At 43.6% G+C, this 19,746-nt stretch overlaps 2 protein-coding genes across 4 annotated transcripts; both read left to right on the top strand.

The window, feature by feature from the left end:
• The first annotated feature begins 468 nt into the window (after positions 1-468).
• On the top strand, positions 469-6,674 carry LOC108237209 (14-3-3 protein beta/alpha-A). 2 transcript variants are annotated; one of them, XM_017418497.3, is made up of 6 exons: positions 469-619; positions 1,057-1,470; positions 3,515-3,638; positions 4,692-4,855; positions 4,944-5,039; positions 5,707-6,674. In XM_017418497.3, exons 2-6 carry the CDS (start codon positions 1,177-1,179, stop codon positions 5,776-5,778), a joined length of 750 nt encoding a protein of 249 aa, XP_017273986.1. In that variant the 5' UTR covers positions 469-619; positions 1,057-1,176; the 3' UTR covers positions 5,779-6,674. The 2 variants fall into 2 exon arrangements, with proteins under 2 accessions (XP_017273986.1, XP_017273977.1); XM_017418488.3 differs by having other exon boundaries at positions 474-623.
• Positions 6,675-7,898: 1,224 nt separating this feature from the next.
• adam17a (ADAM metallopeptidase domain 17a) lies at positions 7,899-19,746 on the top strand. 2 transcript variants are annotated; one of them, XM_017418123.3, is made up of 20 exons: positions 7,899-8,120; positions 8,257-8,389; positions 9,757-9,890; positions 9,987-10,075; positions 10,368-10,557; positions 11,387-11,517; positions 11,695-11,781; positions 12,358-12,483; positions 12,788-12,932; positions 13,151-13,242; positions 13,489-13,641; positions 15,166-15,365; positions 15,461-15,564; positions 15,658-15,792; positions 16,094-16,224; positions 16,309-16,387; positions 16,519-16,607; positions 16,697-16,747; positions 17,470-17,506; positions 18,416-19,746. In XM_017418123.3, exons 1-20 carry the CDS (start codon positions 8,018-8,020, stop codon positions 18,784-18,786), a joined length of 2,580 nt encoding a protein of 859 aa, XP_017273612.1. In that variant the 5' UTR covers positions 7,899-8,017; the 3' UTR covers positions 18,787-19,746. The 2 variants fall into 2 exon arrangements, with proteins under 2 accessions (XP_017273612.1, XP_017273622.1); XM_017418133.3 differs by lacking the exon at positions 17,470-17,506.

Raw genomic sequence — 19,746 nt, 5'->3', positions numbered from 1 at the left:
GGGGGGGGGGGGGGGGGGGGGGGCTTCAGCCCGTTGCCTCGCTCAGATCCAACGCCCAGACCGGCGTATGCCCGCTTCGATCACGTGACTGACATAAGCAAAACAGAGCTGTGTCGATGCCAAGGTCAAAATGTAAATGAAGTCAGTTAACCAGATGATTATGACAAATTACAAGGGTTATTTTCTGGTTTTGATATTTTTTTATAGGTTTTATATCCCTATGAGTCATAGTCATAGGTGTGTCATAGGCTATGACACACTGAAATTGTCAGCTTTCGATGACATCGTAAATTTAGATCGCAGTCATGAGGGGAAACTCCGCCCGTGCCGCCCATCCTCACTCCTAAAGGCTGACAAGGAGCGCGCCTACTGACTGCAGCGCTCCGACCACTGAAGTCCCGCCTCCTTCCCCCGCGCTAAAGAACTATTGGTTCAGACCACTCTCCTGTCCTGTAGATCAAAACCAACCAGCGCTTGTGATTGGAGGATACGCGTCTTTCTCGAGATGAGCCCCCTCCTATTTTAGCACGTTCAGTTGGATTTTTCTCCGCCACCGCTGCTGTCCTCTGCCGTTTTCTCTCCGAGTTGGATCGATTTGGGGGAGCGAATTTGGACCTCAGTAGGTTCGGAACCACTCGTATTTTGTTTGCTTTCCATCTGAGCGTACTTACGCCCCGGCCAACGACGGAGCTAGTAAGGCGTCGGCTTGTGTAGGGACGTGTGTGAGGAACGCTAACATGGCTTATTGAAAGGAGTGGCTGGTGCTGCTAAGCTAGCAGTCGTTCGTCGTTGGCGGTTCGCGTCGCAGCATGAAGCGTTACACAAATCTGCACTCCTGGTGCTCACGCAGTCAACCTCGGGCGTAGACGCGCTGTTTGTCGAAATTGGCGAATTATCAGCTGGTCCGAGGCGATTGTGGTCGACGCAGGAGAGCAAATTATAGCTCAAAATGTTACGCCATTGTCCTTTTTTTTTACAGCTAATGATGTCTAGTTTAGGTTGCCCAGATCTTAAAATGATCGGGATCCATCTTACATTATTACGTTTCTTTTGCAGCTCCGTGGAGAACAACGCCGCAGACCTTCTCGCTACGCCCGCCCTCCAGCATAACCCCCTTGACTGTCATTTTTTTTTTTTTTTTATTTTATCCCCCCGGAGTTAAATATATAAACTACTATGGAGAAATCGGATTGCATCCAGAAGGCCAAGCTGGCGGAGCAGGCCGAGCGCTACGATGACATGGCGGAGTGCATGAAGGCGGTCACGGAGATGGGAGGCGACCTGACGAACGAGGAGAGGAACCTGCTCTCCGTCGCCTACAAAAACGTGGTCGGGGCGAGGCGGTCCGCGTGGCGGGTGTTGTCCAGCATCTTGTTGAAGGCCGACGGCTGCGAGAAGAAGAAGCAGATGGTCAACGAGTACCGGGAGAAGGTGGAGAAGGAGCTGGACGAGATCTGCCACTGTGTTTTGGTAAGAACCCGAAGACCACCTCCCTGAGAGTGACATGCTGCTGGTTAGATCAAGGCATCTGTTTCCTGTGAGGCCCCCCCCCCGCCCCTGTTTTTTTGTATAAATAAAACCTCTGAAGGCAGACAGGACAAGGAAGTGTGATGCAGCCTTCCGACTGTTCCTGCCTTTTTTGGGAATCTGGATTTTAGAACAATAGGCCTTGAAACCCTTTCGAGGGCGTGAACTGGCAAGAGGTCACAGTGCCGAGTCTCTAAGGTGTGTCTGAAAAGAGCTGTGTTAACTCGACACACACAGAAAGAGAGAAAGGGCATCCTTCAGATACTGAGTTCCATCTGGCAGACAGCAGCCTAATGCGGTTGCCCGAGTGCAAGAATTCACATGTAGAAATGACTCACGCTCTCCCTAAAGCTTAGTTTTCTACAGTTTGCCGCAGTGACACCCTCCTGCTGAGCCGCTTATTGAAACCAGGGGGTTTAAATGCAATATTTGCCACATTTCAAGGCTTGGCTTCAATGGAACAATATTGTTTTCACCTTTCGCTTAATATAAATGCACAGATTGGTGCTTGATATGGTCGCTTTTCCCTCCCCCTAAATTCACGAACCTCCGATTTAAACAAAAAAAAGACAATGAAAGGCTGCCGGGACCATTTTGGGCGTACCTGGCCTGGCTGGCTGTGACTCAGCTTACACAGTATCTGTGCCAGCCCGTGCTGATTGTGGGTTAGCGAAGAGAGGAGGGTGTGTCAGTCCTCAAGCCTTAGCTTGCCTTCAGAAGCCCGACATGTCAGCTATGCAGCTCCTCGCTGGAAAAAAGACACGGCGGTAAGAGAAAACCTCATGGATTCGCGTCTCAGTTTGAAGAGGCAGGAGAATTGGGCTCTCTTAAAGAAAAAAAAAAAGATTGTACGTATTCGTGTAAAGCATTGAACACATAAATACTCCGCTGACGCAGACTGGTTTTCTTGTGTTTTTTCCCAACTGGATTTTCCAAAAGAAACCACAGTTTTAAACCCAACACCCTCCTGTTAATTGTTTAACTCATTGCGCCGACAATAAAAGATCTGCTGCCCGAGATAAGTTCCAACTCCAGAGGAGCGAGTGTACAACGAGAAGAAAAATGCTCAACGCTTGAGTCACGAGTTTCAGGCGAGGCGTTAAACTCGTCAGACGTGGCTACGCTTAGATGCCCAGTGGCATCTTAATTATTTTTTTTTTCTTTCCTGCACACTTTTGGATATTTCGCTCACGTTGCCGTTCACATCAGGACCCAGCCAAGGTGATGTCAGACCCTTGTTATGCCTCCTGTGCCACTGAGATGTCTGTGCCTGCCTATCCCACATACTAATTCAACAAAAAAATGTCTCTCACCTCAAAAGCATGTCCTCCTTTTTCTACCATTAGCACAGCTCCCTCCCCTCCAATAATAATAATAATAATAGAAACAGAGCCCAATATAAGTAGATCAGACAACTTGTACATATGGAAACTCAAGTTGACATTAATAATTTCAGTAAGAAAATGGTGTTTGCAGACAGGTCTTGGGAAGCCTTTTTATTCTGAGTAAAATAAGTTGATCTCCTTGTTTAAATCAGTTAATTTAAGTCATATTTCTGCATGGCTTGGACTTGACTATGATGCACGGATAGATCTATTTTTTTTCTTTTATTATTATTATTTAAAAGCTACATTATCGGGAGAAGCATGAGGTGCTGTCGGGGTGTGTATGTTTGCGAATAAAAACAAAATTGCTGACAGGAAGAGAGCCCTTACAGAAATCAGCAGCTTGTGGTCAGGTTTAGGGAACCTGTCTAGAACCAGGTTGTGCTTTGCAAAGAGGATGTGTTTGTTTCGTGCCTTCTATTTGGTGGTGTGACGACAACTTAAATAGTCCGGGTGAATGACAGTAACCTTTGTAGATGCGCCTCTCTGTTGTAAGACGCCATCGCGAGGTTAATACGTGGCTGTCTGCACTGGGTCTAAATGCTCAACATTTATGCTGTCCTCTATGAGAACAACTAACCTCGTGCTGCTTCTTTTCACAGAACCTGCTGGACAAATATTTAATTGAAAATGCCAAAAATCCAGAGAGCAAGGTCTTCTATCTAAAGATGAAGGGGGACTACTACAGATACCTCGCTGAAGTTGCCTGTGGAGAGGAAAAGTCAAGTAAGATCACAACAATCCTTCGTTTTCTTTAAATGTTCTTCAGCGTTATTAATCAGAGTCTGCTCACACTTCAGTGATTAATGCCTGGTCAGCGTTTCTCCTAATGTAAAAATGAAACGATAAATAGCTTAATAACTTGGATGATTTCTTTACAAAGTGTTTTGCTTTTTCGCTGCGGTGTATTTTATAGTTCCAGACCCTCTTGGAAAGGAAAAAAAAAAAACAGATTTATGGGGTTTTTGACTGGGTGGGAATATTTTTCAATTGAATGCAATTCAATAAATGATCAAATATAAAAAGCAAATTGCGTTTTTTGCGTTGATTCTGTCAATTTTGTTTGTCTAGTTAACCAAATATGCTGTTTTTATTGTTTGCGACAAACCCATAAACATAACAACCCTCATGATGTGATAAAACTCTTAAAGCTTGAAGCTGAAAAAGTGTTTTTGCCTTTTTTTTATATAGCTTTTGTCATATTCAAAAGGGTCATATTTTAAAAAGATTACCACAGGTAGTCTTTTAAAGAGTACAAAATGACTTAAAATTGTTTTTTTGCCAGACTGACAGATTTGTCTTTCATTTAAAAGAATTATCTAGATTTCAACTCATTTAGTTGTTCAACACAATTAATTTTTCACATTTGATTATTTGTTGAAATGCATTCACCCAGTTAGCACATCCAAACAGCCAAAGCCTTGATTCTATGCCTATAATCCCATGCAGAATTGAAATTTGCAGATATTTATGTTGAGCAACAAACACTCACACAGAGGAAAGGTTGTGAAGGTTCTTGGGGAAAAAATAAAATTAAAAGTTAAACAGAGTTGGGCATGTAAATATGGCGGAGCCGTTTGGATTACTCTTTGATTTATTCCAAGACCTGATAGTGTTAATGTGCCACTTAGATATTTAGAATTACAATGAAATCTGTTTATTTTCCCACGTTATCCTAATAAGAATAACAACCGTGTGATTGACCGTTTTGGATAATTTTGGAAGCGAACTTGCACGGCATTCAAAACATCTTCCGTTTGCTTCCCTTCTCTCTTTCAGAGACCATTGAAAACTCACAAAAATCGTACCAGGATGCGTTCAACGTCAGCTCCACCGAGATGGACCCCACGCATCCCATTCGCCTGGGTTTGGCTCTCAACTTCTCCGTCTTCTACTACGAGATCCTCAACTCCCCAGAAAAGGCCTGCGAGTTGGCCAAAAAGGTTTACGCACCCAGCCGACACAGTTAACCCAGTCGCAGGCGCCTCCCGCCTCTGTCCGCGGTGCTGACGCTCGTCTTTTTGTTCGCAGGCGTTCGATGATGCCATCGCGGAGCTCGACCAGCTCCACGAGGAGTCGTACAAAGACAGCACTCTCATCATGCAGCTCCTCAGAGACAACCTGACAGTAAGTCACACAGCAGCCGCAGTGGGATTAAAGAAACCTCTTACCTTATGAGATTCGGTTACATTTAAGGGCCCTTCAGCACTGAAAAGAAGGAACGTGATACTTCTAAATTTGTAAGAGTGATTTATAAATCTTCAGAGGGTCGTAATGTGGCAATAATGTCAATAACCACAGAAACAAACTTTGGCGCCAGAGCAAAACTGAAAACAGAGACTTTGGTGACTGACTCCTGTCGGAATCACCAGTCATGTGATGCATGTGATTACAAATTCTTCATCATCATCAGCTGGATTGCTCACTTCCATCACACGACTCGTCACAGACGCTCACAAAGCCACTTAATGCTTAGAAATCTGATTACAGCAAGTAAACCTTCACTACTGGGGCCGTTAAATCGTCTCGCTGTTTACAAAAAGTTTATTTTTTTAATTGGCTGCGAGTTATTTGAGCAAAGCTAAACTAAAAGCTGTCGCCTTCTGTTTATAGCTTAATTAAAAATGAGAACATGATACAGATAAGGGGCTTTGCTGCTCTATTTTTAAATAAAAGTTTAGGAAACTTCCTTATACGTTGTCTTCCTTATCATATTTTCTCAGCTGTCCTTTCAAAGTAAAAGACAAAAGGAAAAATCGCAGTTCTTTACCTGGGTGCTTGTTTCTCCCCACAGTTATGGACATCGGACAACGCTCCCGAGGACGGCGAAGCTGGAGAGGGAGAGGCAGGCGAAACCGAGAACTAGAGCGCCGACGTTCTCCTTCCTGTTGGGATTCTCTCTTTCTCTATCTCTATCTCTCTCTAAACGAAACAAAAGAAGAAGAAAAAAACCCAACTTTTTACGTATTCTTTATTCCTTAATGCTTCACTCAATCATTCCACCAGTTCATTCCATTGAGTTATAAAGAACCAAAAAAGTAAAAATAAATAAATCCTTTCAGCAAAGCAGATTTGGACAATACTTGGTGAAAAGAGGAACCATTTATTCCTTTAGTTTGTCTTCTTGGCCTTCCCACTTCTGCAGTTTAGACTGCAGAAAGTATCCGATACTCTTAGATTATATCCCCTCCTCCCCAGCTTACTTTAGAGGCAAAGAAGTGAAACAAAATATAAGAATAAATTTGTTTTCCCCACTTTATTTTTATTTTTTTTTGCAGTATGTGTCTACACGGTTGCGTGGTGCTGTTACATTTGCCGAGGTGTGAGTTCAAAGACGTAGTTTCTACGCCGCAGGGAAATCCAGCCAGCCGCACTTGCTGGCTGAAAAAAAAAAAAAAAGTTTCGACGCAGAAGTGGCTCTCATTGGTTGAACTTTTCACTTCCTGGTCTCGTTCCGATGCCACTCTTTCACTAAAACCTGTTTGGGGGTAAATCTATGGCTCTTATCTGACGTTTCTCCTGAAGAGAAGACATTCTAGTTTAGCGCTCCTCTTCAGATATTACACTGGAATGGGAACAATGCGGTTTTGTACACACTCTTGCAAGGGTATTATTTTCTAGTCTGTCCAGTGATTGTCACTAGAGATTTGGACCACTATTGTTTTGTAATTGATTCAGTTGTAGTCCCCGAGAGCCTTGTGGAACTTTTTGAATCCTGGTGCATCTACCATGTTAACATGAATAAAACATTTTATAAACCAAGCCAAAGTTTAATGTCTTTGTTTTCACTCACATTGCATATCAGATGATTTCAAAACTTACAAGCACCAAGGTTAATGTTTGAGGTTCTTGTTTTATACTTCTATTGAACATTACAAAACAAATGAGATTTAAACAAAACGCGTAAGTGCAGGCTCTGCTTTGTAGGTTTTTTATTTAAATATGTTCACTGACAAAACTGAACTTTTAAAGGAATTAAGCATATGGTATTAAAAAAAAATGGATGATTTAAAAAAAATCAAAGTATTTGTATTATGGCACAATAAATTACTGTTAAAAATGGATCATTTTAAGTGCCTGAATGTTGTATTTTTTTTCATTTTTTTAAAATCAAACTGCTTTGTGCCATTTTAGCTGTTCATGTATCAGAATGTTCAGCTATGAATTTTGTCTTTTGTAATATTTATGTTTCAAAATATTTAACTTTATTTACATATATTCTACAGAAATACTCTGGGAGCGCTTCAAAAACATTCTTTCAGATTTGCTTCAGTGTACATTCATACATATGTTTGTCATTTTTATGCTACTTTTAGTTTTTAGCTACTTTTCTGCTACTTTAGCTGTCAGCTAGCCTTTTGCTGCTTTTCGCTGAAAATCTGCTACGTTTAGCTTCTAGCTACCATTTTGCTAAATTTAGGTTTTAGCTAACATTTTGCTTTTTTTTAGCTTTCCTCTTGTGTTTTTCTAATTTAGCTTGTACTTGGCCTTTTTGTACATTTAGTTTTAAGCTAACAGTTTGCTCATTTTGATTTTTAGCTAATGTTTTGCCCTTTTTAGCTAGTGTTCTGCTTTTAAGTTTAACTTTTCAGCACTCAGGAGTTTCACAGAAAGTGTCACTTCTCTATCCTGCAAATTAAAAGACAGTAAGGTATTTAAATCAGACTGTTTTCAGTTCGTGATAAATCCCTGAACTTGGAGTGGTTGCAGTTAATACTCATATCTGACCATAAAAAGGTCATTGTAAGTTCAGTGAGCCACATCTTAGCTAACAGCTGAACAAATGTTACCTAAGCGTCGTCTTGTACTTTTGACGGGTTTAAAAAAAAGAAGTAATAACGTTTTAAATATACGACAGCTTCCCTCACTGGTACTATTTATTATTAACACGGTTATTTCACTTTAAAAAGCAGAAGTGTCATATTTCTAGTTTTAGTGAGAGCGTTTTGTCACTTATTACCGGATTTGACCAAACCGGATGTTTCCACTCGGAGCACTTCCGTGTTAGCGCTGCGTTAGTAGCCGCCAACACAAGTCGAATTTTTTTTTTTTAATTTTTTAAAAATATTTTTTATTCTTACGGGTGACAGAGCCGTGCCGACAAAATGACGGTCCTGTTGTTAGTCCTTCTCGCTCCCTGTTGGGTAAACGGGGCGACTAAACCAAGAGTGACGACGGAGGATAATCACGAACACAACCCAGAGTTCGGTAAGCTAGCAACTCAGCTAACGTTAGCTTCAGGCTAACCGGGTAAATGAAAGCTAATTTTTTTAACCTGTCACATGTGAATGTGAACTTGTGGCTTATCGGACCACTGTTTCCGTGCGACTGTCTGTGTTTCCAGACCCCCTGAACTCGATGCTGTCAGATTTTGAGGTGCTGCCCCTGTCAGACTTCAAGCTGCACTCAGTGAGGAAGAGGGACACCGAGACCCGGTCCCACCTGGAGCGCCTGGTGAGCTTCAGAGCCCTGCACAGGTAAAAAAAAAAAAACAAGCCCCATCCTGCCTGCACCTTTGGTCTCTTGGAAATCTTACAGGATGAATCACCTTAACTAAAACAAAAATCACCCTGACACTATTTTTAGCAGCCTGCTTTTGAAACAAACTGTGACATTTAATGGCATTTCTTCATTTTTATATAATCGCCAGTGGACTAATAGTGATCAAACATTGTCATAATAATGTAATGCACATCTAAACTTATTTAAAGCTGAATCTGTGGACTTCAGTGTTTGCTGGTTGGTATGCAGCATACAATGTATTGAACCACATCAGTGTGTTTTAGACCCATAGAAAGGTCGACAATTTCATCCCATATGAATCTAGAGGCCAGCGAGGATTCACAGCATCACTCTACACTGGCTCTTTAGTTGTCCCGTTTGTGCGGTTATGTATATTAATTTTAAACGTACAAGCAGAAACCACCTACATCCTGCAGTTGCTTCAGAAACACAAACCTCTTTGCTGATTGTGAAAGTATTTGTAAACCACGAAGGTTCATCTCCTACTCGCTGTGTTGCTACAGCGTACACAGAATCATTTAATCTCTCATCGTGAAAATGATTTTAATGGTGACAGGTTTAAATGTCACAGTGAGGGAAGACAAACGCGAAAGTGAATCATTCAGAGTCAGCTTTGAGACTCGTTCAGACTCTTTGCTTTCCGATTTTTGCTCAGGTTAGCTGTTCTGCAGTTAACTCAAGTCACCTTTTTGCAGCGTCTACTCATTTTGTTACCGTTTCCCATTTTTCCTTTGTCCGGCAGCCTGGATTGTGGACCTTTAGCGTCCATTTAAAGGGCTAATTTTTGGATTTGAAAGCTGTATTTATCGACACAAACCCATGTTTTCTTCATATCCACCTTTCTAATGCTGGGATTGTCGTTGGGGTTTCAAATTGCAGCATTTTACTTGCTTTCTTTCTCTTTTTTTGAAGTTTATAAAAAGAATGCGGCGGACATTTGTGCTGATTCTGTCAGTGCAGTCAATTATGTAACAGCTCTTCCTGATTTTAGTTCTGTTTTCTGTTTTTCAAGCCGCTCAGTATTACTCAGTCAGGGGTCATTTTCTCTCTCTCTGGGCTTTTAACCTCACTGCGACTCGTTGGCGACGATATAATGCGCATAACCTCTGCTGATGTTGAATAAAACTAGTTGATAAAGACCAAATGAGTCTTTCAACACAAATACGGCAACAGCGTTTGTATTGTATATGGTAAAAAAGAAATAACTTTAATTATATTGAAAGTAATTTGTCATAAGTTCAGCGTGACTCCTGAGAATTTGTCATACATTTGATGTATGAGTCAAAATGAAATATTGCGTTTTTATTTTTTCCAACTGCAGAAATTTCCAGCTTTACTTGACCACAAACACGGACCTTTTTACGGACGACTTCAAGGCTGTGTTTGTCGATGAAAACGGAAATGAGCAGAAATATGACGTTCAGCTTCAGAACTACTTCACTGGACACGTTGTTGGTGAGCCGATGGAGGCATTTCTCCCAAAACAGCACTTCCCTCGATACTTTTTGTCTCTCAGAGTGATAATGATTTCTGTTCTTTCTTTTTGTTTAGGTGAGGAGAATTCACGAGTGCAGGCGCTCATCGATGGAGATGAGTTTTCTGCTCATATCCTGACAGATGAAGCAGAATATAACGTAGAGGTAAACATCTGAGGGGAGCTGAAAACTTAATGCTGTCTCCTTTGAATCTGTGTAGCTTCCCAGTGAATAGCACCGGTCTGTGTGTATCTGTAGTCACATAAATATATGTAAAAGCAACAATGTGTGGCTTCTGTTCATGGCATTTTTTCAATCTTGGCTTATGTTTTTAACATTTTTTGCTCCCATCTTGTTTTAGAGCTTCATAGCTTGTTACCTTTCCTCTTAAACTCTCGTTCTTTTTGGTGAGAGAACCTCCCTGATTCAGTCTTCTTTCCTCCTTGGGGCCGTCCAGCCCTTGTGGAGGTTCACAGATTCCCCGGTCGACGGCAGGTTGCTGGTTTACCGATCGGAGGACATCAAGAACCTGAGCCGGATCGCTTCTCCTCGAGTGTGCGGCTATATCAGTGCAGATGCGGAGAATCTTCTGCCTCAGAATACCAGGAGCAGATGGGAAAGGCACGAGGAGGCGGACCTCAAAGACGGTGAGTTCTGCCGTCTGTTTATTTGGCTGGAAATGGGAGAGTCATGAATGAATGTACATTTCCATCCAACCTACTTTGCGTCCTGTTTTTAGAGATGGAAAAAGCATAACTTAAGGTAGAGAATTTGGTTAAAATGCTCAGCAGCCTTTTTTTTAACATATTCTTTGTAACACACTTTAGACGTTATGCTGAAAATCAAACGTTTATTCCTATTATGCAGCACTGGAGATGTAAATATCAGTGTTTATGTGCGAGAAGGAGATATCTCCAACACCTCTCACCGTTTTCTGGTTGGATGAGTGGAGGTGAAGGTTCATCTGGAGGAAGCATTAAAATTCATGAAGCCTCTGCTGCCGAGCGATGGGTCTGAGTCAGCACCGGCCTCCCACGTCTTATTGTGGAGGACGGAGCCGAGCGCTCCCACTCTTCTGAATAATGTAGGGCCAAGTGAAGTGTATGATGTAATGCTCAGAATGGCGTCTTTTTGTTGTACTGATTGTTTAAAGAGTCGATTGTGGGGTAAGTTTATGTGCCTCTGTCTAACGTGTTTGCGTATCAAAGTATAAAGCCTAGACTTCTTTTTGCTTCATATTTAAGCTTGAACATACAGTCTAAATCCAACCCAAACAGAGGCAGGACTTTAAAGGAAAATACATTTTTATAAATGTGAAAAAGAGGGATATTAACAATGCAACACCAGAGCATGTCGTCCTTTTTTAAATGAATTTACAGACAGTCTGTCTCGATGTAAGCTCATGTTTTCCCCTGTAGTATAAGTCTGAATACTCCAACCTCCTCACTGCTCCTCCTGTTTTTTTTTTCCTTGCAGAGAAACAACACAGAGAGAAAAGACAAACCCACGACCCGAATAAGAATACGTGCTCCCTGCTGCTTGTTGCAGACTACCGCTTCTACCAGCACATGGGCCGCGGACAGGAGAGCGTCACTCTCAACTACCTGGTCTGACGTCACAATGCTGCATTCAGATGGTTTTTATGTATTACTGCTGAAAAAAACCCTTTAATATGTTAGCTCTGATGCATCTGCTTGCTGTAATGAGTTAGCGTAACGCTGACGGTGATTCCCTGCAGCAGATATTTAGTTGTTCTGAACGTCATTTTTTCCGTCTCGGCGCAGATTGAGCTGATCGATCGGGTCGACGACATTTACAGGAACACCACCTGGGACGAGGAATTTAAGGGCTACGGGGTCCAGATCCAGCAGGTGTGCAGTCGGCTCTGATTTCCGCTCTTCTCCTGAACCCTGTTTGTGCTGCCGCTTCAGACGTTAGTGCTCTCAGCTGAATAATGGCTCCACTTTATTCAGCGCCACTCCCGGAAACAAGGTCGAAAATAACTCGGCGCTTCGGTGGGTTTGTGAGCAGCGTTTTTGAGGAAGGACTGTGAGGCTTTTATTTCTCTTGAGAGGGAAAAAATTATCCCCAAAAAACAGCTTTAAAAAACTACTCTGTGTATTTTGTGTTGAATTATATTAACCATAAATATAAAGAAGAATTTGTACTGTTACAGCAACAGATGGCTCATCTCCTTGTCTTCCTTAAATATGCAAAAAATAGCTGCTACAGATCAGAGTTGATGCTATTTTTAACAACCTAATGTGTGTGATTCGCATTAGGGCTGTTCGTCTCATCCGTCTTAAAAAATCTGTTTCAAATGTGTAACTTCTGAACCAGCACAGAAGGAGCTGCGCCGTTACTTTCTTATTAATAATTTAGACTTTCATTAGCTCGCAGCAGCTGCGCTCGAATTGTTCCTCACATGTTTTGGTTGTTCTCGTCAGATTGTTATTAACAAAGCGCCGACAGAGTGTCCCCATGGCTCTAATTGCATTGGCTGGGTCCACTACAACATGCAGGACAGCCCCGATAAGGGAAAGGACTTCTGGGATGTCAAGAAACTCTTGGAGGTGAGGAAGCGAGGAGAAACTTGGCGTCGTGGCGTTTAAAGTTCAGCGAGATGTTTGTTTCGGGAAAGATCTTTGGACAGAATGAGACTTTAAACGTTAAAATAAATCTGTCAGCACTGAAAGAAAATGCAAAATGAGTCGTGAAGTGAGATTTCAAGCCAATATCAGCTTCTCGAGAAATGTGTTACCGCTGGATTATATGCATTTGAGGTAAATTGTTGTTATTATGAAGAAAACCTGAACCGTTACCGTTTGTCGGTATTGTTAGCAAACGATAATAGTTAATTCTCTTTGGGTCTAATAGCAATTCAGCTCAGACATCGCAGACAACGCCTCCTCTGTGTGTCTGGCCCACCTCTTCACATACCAGGATTTTGATATGGGGACTCTGGGGCTGGCCTACGTGGCTCCATCCAGACCTCACCCACTGGGTGGCATCTGCTCAGAATGTAAGCCTCACCTCACAAATCCAGCTCCGTTTCGATCAGATACCGCACTAACGTGGTCCACGATGTTGGACCATTAAAACAAATCGCACACAGAATGTCCCTTCTTACTTATGGAGGCGAAGAGTGGCTAAATTCACAAAGAAAAAGAACACTTGCAGTGCTGCTTGCATCCCCAGATAATCTGAGATGTTTCTTTTTTGGTTCTTGTCATGTCGTAGCTTACCTCCCGTCCCACTCTGCCAAGAAACGCAGTTACCTCAACACGGGCCTGACCAGCACCAAGAACTACGGCAAAACTATCCTCACAAAGGTCTGTGCACTAGATTTCAGCCAAGACGTTACGCAACATGTCACGCAGCCAAGTTAATGCTCCGAGTGGAGCAGATGCATCTTTCGTGTGGGTGTTGTGGGGACCGATGGCTTGTGCTGTAAATTTGAATCGCTATGAAAATGTTGCCACGGCTGCCGTATTGCTAACACTCGGAGATGACTAATCAGGGACTGAATTGAGTGGAAAATGCTGTGCTGAAACGCGGCGGGTTCGTTGGCTCCACAGGAAGCGGACCTGGTGACGACTCACGAGCTGGGTCATAACTTCGGAGCGGAGCACGATCCCGACAACATCCCGTCCTGCGCTCCCAGCGACGACAACGGGGGGAAGTACGTCATGTACCCCATCGCTGTGAGCGGAGACCATTTCAACAACAAGGTACCCGGTTCGACACGTCGCCGCTGTGTGTTTGGTTTCCAGCGATCTACGTCGAGTTGGATACAAAATCTGATCTGAAATGCTTTTCAGATGTTACAGAAAGCCTTTACAGTTGAGTCAGTTGTTCCTGTGAAATATGACACAGAAATGTGATGCGCCTCCTCCACCATTGGCCTCCACAGCCCACATGCACATGACTTGACGGCATGTTTAACCGTTGGGAGTATTTTCTTTTTCTTTTTTTTTTTTTTTTTTTTTTTTTTTTTGCTTGACCACTCTTAAAGGAGAAGAAGCACCAAACCTGGGTGTTATTGCGTTTAATGCTGCTGCCAAGCACTTCGTTGCTCTGCAGCTTTATTTTTTCAGCCGCTTTCTATTAATCTGTCGTCTTTGAATGACGCCTCTGGTGCCCTTCTGTTACATTTTGCACAAGCGATCCGAACCGTGATCTTACAGCATGCATCACCTACGAGAAGGAACAAGTCTGAACTGGTGCAGCAACATTACCAGACTGACAGGAACTGCAGCAGGGTTTTCAGCCTGCATATGATCAGCTCTTAAAAGGACTGAGACATATTATGTTCTCTTTTAAAACTGCTTATGTTTTTGCCTCAAAATGCCATAATTATGAAGTATTACTTTCATACCCAAGCAGCTCAAGCAATAGGCTTGTTTTGAGTGCTGTGCTGTTTTCTCTCCATTTAAAGTACTTTGAAACACTTTTCTTAATTGTTGTCTTTACATAGTTATCTGCTGATTCAAGTCGTTCTTTTTACCTTGTTTGAGTCAAATAAATGTGAGAAAATTACACCATAAAGACATTTTAGCCTCAGCTACAACCTCACCTTCCTGTCAGGCGTCACATACGTTTCTGTAACTTCTCCCTTGCGCCGTCCTTTTATTACAAAGTAGCCCATTTGTTACCTTGATAAGCTCTGAAACGGCACGGTATCCTCAGGGAAACTACAAATAAAAGCAGCCCTTTTCATCAAGTTAGTAACAACTGCGCTGCTACAGAAGTGCTATCATGCCCCGGCAACTATAACAGGAGTGTTTTCAGCTGCTGCTCTGTGTTTTACATAATCAGAGTCGACACACCAGTATGAAGTATGAACTTGAAGCACTCAGAGAGCGCAAACCTCCGCCACGGCCACAGCGTGACGAAAATTGAATCCATTGGGTTTTTTTTGGGACAACTCCAACATTTTCTGATCATTTCCTCCGAATCTGTTTGTTAGTTTTTTACCTGATCTTTGCTAACAGACAGACAAATGACAGAAAACAGAAAATTCCTTGGCGGAGGAAACAAAAGGGCCACACGTAGGAGCAGAGAGGAGTTTTTAACTAAGGGGTTACCTGTGACCTTTGACCCCATGAGCCTTGAAATCAACAGGCATCATCTTTGACCCCTGAGGTGTCCAGCTGTGCAGTCTGACATTTTCAGTGCCTCGTCTTGTCCCGTTATAAACATATATTTGCGCTAAAACCCCTAAAGGTCATCTGCTTCTCCTTCCCTCCCGAAAGCACTTCTCCAACTGCAGCAAGATCTCAGTTGGCAAGACGCTGCGCATCAAAGCTCCCCGCTGCTTCAAGGAGAGGAACAGCAAGGTCTGCGGGAACTCCAGGGTGGAGGACGGGGAGGAATGCGACCCCGGGTTGCTCCACCTCGGCGACGACGCCTGCTGCTCCCCGGACTGCAAGTTCAAAAGCGGCGCCAAGTGCAGGCAGGTTACACGGAAAGTCGGGTCAAATTTGTTCGCTCGTCAAACCTTAAAAAACCAAAAGTGCTCAGGCGACGGATCAACTTGTGTTCCCGCAGCGACAGGAACAGCCCCTGCTGTAGGAAGTGCCAGTATGAGCAGGCAGGAAGGAGGTGCCAGGAGGCCATTAACGCCACCTGTAAAGGCATATCTTCCTGCACAGGTGAGCCGCTCTGTTATAGAGGAACGTACCACTCTCTTACATGTTCAGAACCAAAACATAATTAAGTGCGTCATCCTTTTCCTCAACTCGCAGGCAACAGCAGTCAGTGTCCACCTCCGGAGAACGCCGAAGATGGCACAATCTGCGTCGACAATGGCCGCTGCCACAAAGGAGAGTGCAACCCCTTCTGCGAGGCTGAGAAGAACCTCATCTCCTGCGCCTGCAATGGTAATGAGCGTCTTTACAGGAGGACCGGAAGGTTTGCAGAGCTCTAACTGGACAGGGTGAACACTTTAAATAATGCCGAGACGAACTGTTTGAGGAGGAGACGAGCAAAATCAGAGCTGGAAAAGTGAAGCTAAGCATTTTAATGGACTCTGTTGCTTCTGATTGTTTTATTCCTTAAAACAAACTCATTGTTCCAAAAGGTTTAGTCGAATATTATCCCAGTGGTTGTATTTTGTCTGACTCTTTCTATTACTTGTTTGTTCTCAGTGAATTTAAATACTCCGTTATTTTTCCCTTGCAGATACAAACGACTCCTGCAAGGTTTGCTGCAGGGGAAAAAACGGCACCTGCTCTCCGTTTCTTCAGAGTAACGGCAGCTTCATTAACCTTCGCAAAGGCAAACCCTGCACCGTGGGGTTCTGTGACGGAAACGTGAGTCGCCACACGTCCGGTTCTCGCTTTTTCACAAGGCGCGCGGCTGTTACGTTCATTCCGACCGCTCTGTGTCCGAAACAGGGGAAGTGCATGAAGCAGGTGCAGGACGTGATCGAGAGGCTGTGGGACTTTATCGACAAACTGGACATCAACACGTTCGGTGAGCGCGGAATGTGCGAGAGCTAACCGAGCTTTCCGGGAGGGAACGCCTAATCAGAGTCTGACCCGGATTTTTGTGTTTTTTTTCGTCCATTTTGTTTCTCGCCTGCGCCGTCGTCCTGTCCACATCAGGGAAGTTCCTGGCTGACAACATTGTTGGCTCGGTGGTGGTGTTTTCCCTCATCGTTTGGATTCCTCTCAGCATCCTGGTTCACTTTGTGGTAAGAGCTTCGAAATAATTCCTGCTGTCCTTCGAATCAGTTCAGCTTAAACGCTAACGGTGCTGCGATTCTTCTGCTTTCCCCTGAAGGACAAACGTCTTGACCAGCAGTATGAAGAGAGCTTATACCACCCTCAGAGTGTAAGTTCTTTCTATAATCTGGTATAATAATCTGTATCCAGCATACAAGCCTTGCTGCCACACTAACCAAACTAATTCAACCCAATGTTTGCTTTTTGGAGCGCTGACATCTTTAATCAACAAGGAAGCACCAGGTGCATGATGGGGGATTGTCAACTGTTGTGCTGCAACATAATTAAACTTGAGATAATTAAATTATTACACTTTTTACAACTAAATTCAGGCTTTGTCAGCAGTTGGAACAAGGCTGAAAATGTGTTGTCTAAGTTTTTATTAGAGTTTTACTTTTATGCTTATATTTTCATCATTTTAAGGCTCTAAAAACATACTGGTTATGCAGTGTTTTCATGTTCTCTTTTTATTTACTGGGACTATATTTTATAGATTCAAATCTGAGGGAAAAGTTCTGTACTTTAGTGCCATCGGAGAACGCAAGATATTCAATATTATTCGCAAATTGCCCGATTGTTGGCTCGTGTTTCTGACCTCTGTGAACCAAATCTGATCCTATTGGCTAAGCGCTTTGTAAAACACAAGCTATTTCGTTAAATTAATGCCTTTTAATTGACGTAAGGTGGTCAGACTCCTGATCAGTCGTCCCACGGTGTAGAACCGGTTGAAGAAGTGCTCAGACAAGCCGTAGTTTTTTTTTTTTTTTGCCGTGCTGTCCCTGCCGGCTTCTCTGAATCACTTGTCCATCACTCTTTGCCCCGGAACTGCAGCAGATGGTGGAGGTTTGTAGTAGAGCTGCCGCCATAGGTGAGTGTGTTCGCGCCACATCCTGATGTTGAGACGTGTTGCCATTGAGAGCATGGTCAGTGGCCCCACCCCCCGTCACCCCCCTTCCACCCGCCCCCAGTTTGGGATACTCCTGCAGTCACTTTCTCTTTGACGTAATCACTGATCGAGCCGCACGACTCATCTTCATCAGACGGATAAAGTGAGGAAGGAAGGCTGTGTTCTCGGGCACAGATGCCTCATCTGATCAGAAATTACCTCAAGGAAGCAAGATTGCATTTTAGGAGTATTCAAAACAACGAGAGGATTAAAGTTGTTTTTTTATTTTCTTTTATTTTTTTGTGAAATCGGATGGCGTGTGTCGACGTTTTAAGTTTGCATCCGGTGCTGTCAAAGTCTCGAGAAGAGGGTGGAATGTTCTGCAGGTGGCTGTCCTTTTATTTTATTTATTTTTTATCCATCCGTTTTGCTCATCTGTCCTGCATCGAGTCCAGCTTCTGGGCTTCACTGGGAAGATGTTGAGACTGAGGGTGCATTCCTCTGTAGACCTTTCCCTCCGCCGACATTTTGACTTGCCAGTACAGGATGAGCTCAGGTGCAAAATGACGGAACTGCTGGCGACTTAACTCCATTTAGACGCGCCGCTACCCGTAAAAAGGCAGCAGCCACGACGAACAGTTCCATCTGTGTTTGACAACTCAAAATGTCCACAGGCAGAAAGGTTTGCTTTACTCATTCCCGTCTTCATATCAGGTTAGGTTTGGGGCAGATAAAGGGGATTAAAACCTAAATGTAATTAAATGTTTTCTCGGTCACGTTTGATGGTCTGACATGAACAGAATGAGGTAAATAAAAGGAATGGATCCCTCCTCAGTCAGAGGCAGATTGCTCTGATGGGCCTTTTCCTCACGTCTCCGTTTCACCCTCCAGAGTCAAGACAAGCTGAACCTCGAGTCGGCGCCCGTGCGCATCTTCAAGCAGCACCCGCCTCCGTACTCCTCCGCCGACCGGACCGCGCCCTCCTCCCAGTCTCCGCCGCAGCTGGGCCAGGCCCGGGCCCCGGCCGCGGCCAGCAGTACCCAGGACCCCGGCCCGAGCTACGCCGGCAACCCGGACAGCGCAGGAGCACCGCGGATGGACACCATCCCGGAGGACACCAGCAGCGACTCTCATCTGGCAGAGGACGATTTCACAACCGCCGGAGCCTCCTCGTCGGCTACGAAATCCTCCTACGTGGATCTGACCGAACTGAACCCGTCAGCCAGGGACCGGCGGCGCCTCACGAGGCAGGACCGCATTGACACTAAAGAGACCGAGTGCTGAGAGGAAACTTTAGATTCTCTGCGACTACGACTTCAAGCTCCACACCACAGCTAGTCACTTTGTAGGTCAGGTTTTTGAGTCAGGAAATGTGGTTTATTTCAGTCACCTCTAAGTTGAATATTACTACTGTGAGTTCACATTTTTGTGCCTTTTTTTTGTTTTTTAGTTGTAGGTTGAGGAATCTACGAGGATAACGGGGAGGATTCCCCAGTAAGACAGCTTTAATGAGTATTTATTCGACTGAATGGGTTTCTGAAAAGGCAAATGCTTTTTAGGAGTAAAAGGAGATTTTAAACCACGAACCACCCGGCTGTATTTATAAGATGTATATTATTATGCAGTAGGCCGTGATTGTGGCTCACCAGGAAAAACAAACTCATCTTAGCTGACTCAGCCTTTTTTATTTTACCCGTAAATCCTTGACACAAGAATTAGGACTAAAAATTCTTTTGTTTTTGCCAATTTCAGCTTGTGTATTTGACGCGTCCGTGTAAGTAATACAACAACTGTTATGTACGACTAGTTTTAATATCTTTCTTTTTTTAAAAAAAAAACTTGAATATGAGAGTAAAGATTGTATGAACTCGTGAGTTTTCTGGAACGTGATCGTCGAGAAGTCGGCGCCTCTCTCCCGCCCGTTGTGCCCGCTCCGTTCCGACCGATTCGCGGGCAGCTTTCACACACTCGTGCCAACGTGAGCGCCGCACATTGTTGTTTTTTTTTTTTTTGCCCATTTGATGTCGTCTCACCACTGTTACCTGCTGCGCCTCAAGTTAACACTGTAAAACTTCTTTTCCTTCTTGTAGGTCCAGCTAAAGAAGCAGATAGTGTTAAATTTTATACCAGACTATATGTATATTATTGTACTTGTATATCTTTTTAATGTTCTTCGCCTGCGTTAATAACATCTCCAATAAAAAGAATCTTGTATATTTAAA

This window comes from Kryptolebias marmoratus, linkage group LG10 (assembly GCF_001649575.2).
Source record: "Kryptolebias marmoratus isolate JLee-2015 linkage group LG10, ASM164957v2, whole genome shotgun sequence".
Classification (NCBI taxonomy): domain Eukaryota; kingdom Metazoa; phylum Chordata; class Actinopteri; order Cyprinodontiformes; family Rivulidae; genus Kryptolebias; species Kryptolebias marmoratus.
This window is presented reverse-complemented; position numbering and strand designations above follow the sequence as displayed.

Coding starts and splice junctions, on each gene's coding strand:
- adam17a (XM_017418123.3), top strand. CDS start 8,018: ATGACGGTCCTGTTGTTAGTCCTTCTCGCTCCCTGTTGGGTAAACGGG. Junction 10,076..10,367: donor AAGCAGAATATAACGTAGAG/GTAAACATCTGA, acceptor GGGGCCGTCCAG/CCCTTGTGGAGGTTCACAGA. Junction 15,565..15,657: donor AGGCATATCTTCCTGCACAG/GTGAGCCGCTCT, acceptor CTCAACTCGCAG/GCAACAGCAGTCAGTGTCCA.
- LOC108237209 (XM_017418497.3), top strand. CDS start 1,177: ATGGAGAAATCGGATTGCATCCAGAAGGCCAAGCTGGCGGAGCAGGCC. Junction 1,471..3,514: donor AGATCTGCCACTGTGTTTTG/GTAAGAACCCGA, acceptor TTCTTTTCACAG/AACCTGCTGGACAAATATTT. Junction 5,040..5,706: donor TCCTCAGAGACAACCTGACA/GTAAGTCACACA, acceptor TTCTCCCCACAG/TTATGGACATCGGACAACGC.